The following is a 5,292-nucleotide window of genomic DNA, read 5'->3' as shown; positions in this document are numbered from 1 at the left end:
TTCTTCCATTTCCTGATAACTGCACCGACAGTTGATCTTTTCTCTCCAAGTTGCTTTCCGATTCTCTTGTAGCCCATCCCAGCCTTGTGCAGATCAACAATCTTGTCCCTGATGTCCGTAGAAAGCTCTTTGGTCTTGCCCATGGTGGTGATGTTGGATGCTGGTTGTTTGGGTGTTGACAGGTGTCTTTTATACAGGTAACGAGGTGAGGCAGGTGTATTTGATGTAGATAATTGGTTGGGATTGGGGCTGTGTCTTAAAGAAAGACTAACTGGCTTGTAGGAGCCAGAATACTTGCTGTTTGGTAGGGGGTCATATACTTGTTTTTCCTCATCAGATGGTTATCAATTTTTATAAATTCATATGACGTGATTTTCTGGAATTTTCTTTGGGATTCTGTCTTTCACTGTTAGAATGTACATAAAATTATAGATTGTTGCATTCTTTGTAAGTGGGCAAACCTGCAAAATCAGCAAGGGGTCAAATACTTATTTCCCCCACTGTAATTGTTTAACATGAATCTAAGACATTAGAAATTGTGTTTTCTAATGCAAAATTGGAACATAATTACACCAATAAGCAGCAGAATAAAGCAATATCTATTGACAACAGTAATACTGACCACGAGGAGTTAGAGAGGGCTGTTTCTCTGCCTCCACCTGCTGTCGACTCCCAGCAGGGATGTTGTTGTAAATGCGCTTGTAGTGATTGTACACTGCAACCGCTAACACCTTTTTTGCGTAGGACTGGCCAACAACGAACTTGTCAAGGTAAGCATATATCTGGAAAGAAGCAGTAATTTATAGTTCATACCTGTATAAATGTATTATTGAGTATTACAACAGAATGTGTAACACTTCAATGAAAGTAATTTGAATGCATATTGATAACTGTGGTTTTTGCTTCCATTTTTCACCTTCTTAGGGGGAGGGGGAGGTTTCTGTGCAAAGGCCAGTTTCACAGCCTCCGCAGCAGATTCTGGCTCTTTGTTTAGCCCCTTCTTAGAGTCCGCTTCAGACAGAACCACGAAAAAGTGATGGCATTTCTCACATTTGACAAATCGTGTTGATGCTACAAAAGAACAACACACAACACGTTTAATACCGAAACATTTTTAGAACTAGTCTGAAAGAATCTTTTGAGACATTTGTAGTTTAACAATTTTCCAAGGGTGCAGATCATTAAGCTGACTGACATGCAAACCAAAAATAACTGTTTAGTGCGAAAGGGTTGCTCATACTGCTGAAATGCACAAATGGACAAAAATGGTCTGCTGTAGGTTTCTGTTGCATGAAAGTCCCACAGGGAAACCTCACTGATAAATGTAGATGATACGATGCTAAGTTGTGTTTTATTTCAAAATGAGTAACTTATGGTATGAAGACTAAATTCAATTTCGAAGTTTTGCTGTTTGACTGAGCTGCACGGTCACTGCTAGAAGATAACTTGATTATCATGAGATGACAACACATTGCTGCGTCTATGCAGCAAATTTCCGCTACGGGGGTTTAATAAAGTTATATCATATCTTATCTTTGATTATCTGTGCATTAGTAGACTGACACGATGGACTGCAGTTCCATGACACCAAAACCTCTGTTTATTTGCAGGTCTTTATTTTGACAAAGTGTGCCAAGAAATTACATACGGTGATTGTTTATGGTTTACTATTAATGTGCGATGTGCTTATTTCAGTCCTCCACCACAGTCTGTACCACAAGAAAATTTGGAAGTTGGTTTAATCCTTTAATACAAAAATAAACCACATTTCAACACCATCATTGTCATTATTTAAAATGATAATTTGTCCATCTGCTGGGCACTATGCTGTACTTTCACAGTTTTTTTGTTGTTTTTTTTAAATTCAACAAAAGTACAAAACAATGTCCTCTCTATTTCTCTACTTCCTGATCCGTGTTAAAGTTTCCACATGCCATTTGCATCCAAAATACACATCAGATCATATATTTTAGTAAACGGCTATTGAAAATGAATGCGTTTACTCACATACAAAGGTCTCTACATGTGTGCAGGGATCTCCACATTTAGGGCAGCGTAGCTGGCTTCCCCCCTTGCCTGATCCTCCAGAGCCAGACTGTCTCTTCGCTTCACTGATGCTTTTCTGTGTAAACAAGACTATGTCAGCGCAAGCATTAAATTACATTACTACCATGTACAAAGTCGTGAGTAATACTACCATTGAAGAGAGCTACAAATGAGATTTATCCTCCCTGAGATTACCTTTCCACCATCACTTCCACTGTCCTTTGTTGTCCCATCTTTAGAGGCATAGCAGACAGCAGTCTCTGAAAACGACCTCACCCGTACCCGGGTAGGTACATGAGTTTCCCGAGATCCCTGACGACTCAGAGAAAACAACTGGATCCGGGAGCAGGACAATCCTGTAACAACAGGAACATCCCTTTTGATTCCTAAGAACAGTGACTTGTGAACACACATTTCAAACTAATGACATGTTATTTTCAGTGATTTTGTTTACCTATAAAACACATATCCTGAATCATAAATAGGCAACAAGCAAAATAATACAAATTTCATAACTGCTCCTACTTGTCATGCTACTAGAGCTGGAACAAGTAGATGATTATACATTAGTCAAATCAACAGAAAATGTATCTGCATGTATTTTAGAAATCGATTTTACTGACTTTTAAAGCAAAAATACCTAACATTTTATGGTTCCAGCAACTACAATGTGATGATTTGCTTATTCTCGTTGTCATATAGAAGACAAAATCGAGACATCTCAAGATGTCAATTTGGGATGTGAGAAACTGATGTCCATTTTTCACAATTTTGTTACACTTCAAAGACTAATCAATTAATTGAGAAAATAATCACACACATCAGATAAATCAAAGCAACTTAATCACTTTTGGATTTTTAAGCCAATATGCAGTTTAACACCGCATATTATCAAGAGCAACAGTTCATATTCAAGGGCATAAAGTCCATTTTATTTATATATGCTGTTGCAATATGCTATTGCCATTATGTGTTTTTGTCATATTACAAGTGTGAAGGTCTGACGGGCTGATGAATTAACAAAGTTAGCCTAACGTTAGCTAAGGCTGCTAAACGTTTTAAGTGACTTTTCCACCTGCTGTTGACAATACAAAACTGTCATAACAAACAGCTATCTGGGTTACATGCTTAAGCAAATAACGTTAGCACAATGTCATGTAGGCAGGGTGTGTACTTTCCCTTTCTTACCTCTGTGAGCAGTGTTTAAGAACAACCTGGCAGCCGAAGTACAAGGACAGGACATGACTCTTCTTTTGGCTCAAAATCCTGAAATTAACGTTAAACATAAACTTAACACGGTGCACTGAGGGGGGAGGGTAACAGTAGCATACAGCTAACGTTAACACATTTCATAACTTCAACGTCACTGTTAGCATTAGCAAAGCAGGTCACTTATACTGGTGAAGATAGACTATTGAATAAATCTTTTTTTTTTTTACACCACCTGAAACAAATTGATTTATTGGGCCATCGCGGCTAAGTACATCGTGCTATCTTGCGCTAGAATAATTTATTTCAATAATAACATAACGTAACGTAAACAGGTATCGTTAACTGTTAGCTACTTAAGCTAGGCCCAAGCCAGAGCTAACTAACACAGTTGCCAGTGGAAATGAAAAACAACCCCGGCTGGACTGACAGCCAAATGTTGCAGTGTGTTACCCGGTGTGGACACAAGTCAGGCCCGCAAGCTAACCTAACTAGCCATAATGCCTGAATTCTAACATTAGCTAAAGGGAAGGCAACATGTAACAAGCTTGCTAGTTTTACTCACAGGGCACGATGAAACCAGTCACGTCTTGACAGCCTTTACGGGTAAACAAATGTGCTAAGTCACTGCAGCTTTAACTCTCTTGTTTTACTTTGACGGGTCAGTGTGCCATGCTAATGTCACACTGCCTATTGCATAAAGTGGGAAGCGTACTTTCCTTTAGGCCGCTGTTTCCCAGGTGGGACACGACCCAAAGTGATGTAACAGTTAAGGCTTGCTGTTATGAACTAGGTCAGTTACTCAGCTAGCTAGCTAGCTGGCTGGCTGGCTGGCCTTCAGTCCCTCACGGTACAGTAGACAGCAGGACTGATTTAATCAGTGTAAACGGTCTAAGTAATATGGAGGCCTCCCTAATATCGATGCAGGTCACAACTATCCAGATCTTTTGAGATCTACTAAACCACAGGAGGTGTTAACGAGGATGACAGCTGGTGTGTTCAAATGATTCACGTAATGTGCAGAATTGACAGAGGTATGGTGAAATCGTGTTGCGTTTGGGTGCTGTTCGTAAATGTGTAACGCTGTCTCGAACGGAAGAATCATAATGTTGAATTTCTGGTCGCAAAAATAAACAATGCTGTGTCATGATCAAGGGGGTAAGCCAGAGATCGGACAGTGAAGCCGACCAAAGCCTGCATGGACGGATCCATGTAGGTCCAAAAATGACCTCAAAACCCCGTGACATCCCCGTCGCGCATAAGAGATGTAACGTTAACCGTATTGCTTAGATTATAAAACTATTCGGCGATCAGTGACGCTGCGTTAGTGTTTGACAGGTGAGCATCGTAGGCAGGGCCCGTGGCATAGGCGACATAGACGGTTGCCTATGGCTTAAAATGTCAGGGGGCGCCGCAAGAGAAGGTTTTTGACTTGCCGCAATTTAACACGGCCCAGCTGCTGTGACACGGGCGCACGCCGTGATAGTGATTAAGTGCACCTCGCGCTGTGAGTCCAGACAGTTGTGACGAGTCGTGTCGTTGTGTAGAGTTTTGCGATTTAAACATCTAAAATCTGAGGCGCAGCCTTGCTCTGCTTGGGACTGTGAGCTGTTGAAGTTAACGTGTGTGTGGATTTGTGGTGAGTGTTTTCCAGTTGGTTTCGGTTTCACATGCAACATGCAGTCTGTGCACTGTGTCGGTCAAACGGTCTAAAGGGGATTATTCCAGCGGAGCAATAAGTAGACCTAATGCACAGCAGAGGGTAGACTTACATGATAATATGAAATGGTAGATCACTATATAAACAATTATGTCTTTGGTACAATGTCCAAATTTCCCACTAGCATCATGTTGTACAGTCAATGGTTGTGCGGCATACATCATTGTTATTTCTTGGAATCAACACATGTACATCAGTAGTCCGTAAAATTGATTTGACTAATGGGTCACACATTTCTTGTAAACAATATCCAGTGCGAACTATCAGCTAAACTTCCCTTCTGTATCAAAAACGTGTTTCAAGAAATTCACATAAAC

The 5,292-nt window shown here is 40.4% G+C and overlaps 1 protein-coding gene across 2 annotated transcripts in view; it reads right to left on the bottom strand.

The window, feature by feature from the left end:
• clpxb (caseinolytic mitochondrial matrix peptidase chaperone subunit Xb) overlaps nt 1-4,207 on the bottom strand; it is a 14,726-nt gene extending 10,519 nt beyond the window's left edge. For both annotated transcript variants that reach the window (XM_046037256.1, XM_046037257.1), the window contains exons 1-6: nt 3,821-4,207; nt 3,235-3,312; nt 2,242-2,402; nt 2,008-2,122; nt 917-1,071; nt 623-782 (exon numbers count right to left, since the gene is read on the bottom strand). In XM_046037256.1, the coding sequence (XP_045893212.1) occupies nt 623-782; nt 917-1,071; nt 2,008-2,122; nt 2,242-2,402; nt 3,235-3,289 (646 nt within the window). In that variant the 5' untranslated portion in view covers nt 3,290-3,312; nt 3,821-4,207. The remainder of the gene's footprint in view (nt 1-622; nt 783-916; nt 1,072-2,007; nt 2,123-2,241; nt 2,403-3,234; nt 3,313-3,820) is intronic.
• Between the last annotated feature and the right edge of the window lie 1,085 nt (nt 4,208-5,292).

Source organism: Micropterus dolomieu, linkage group LG22 (genome assembly GCF_021292245.1).
Source record: "Micropterus dolomieu isolate WLL.071019.BEF.003 ecotype Adirondacks linkage group LG22, ASM2129224v1, whole genome shotgun sequence".
NCBI classification, from domain to species: Eukaryota; Metazoa; Chordata; class Actinopteri; order Centrarchiformes; family Centrarchidae; genus Micropterus; species Micropterus dolomieu.
The sequence above is the reverse complement of the archived record's forward strand: the minus strand, read 5'-3'. Positions and strand labels throughout refer to the sequence as shown.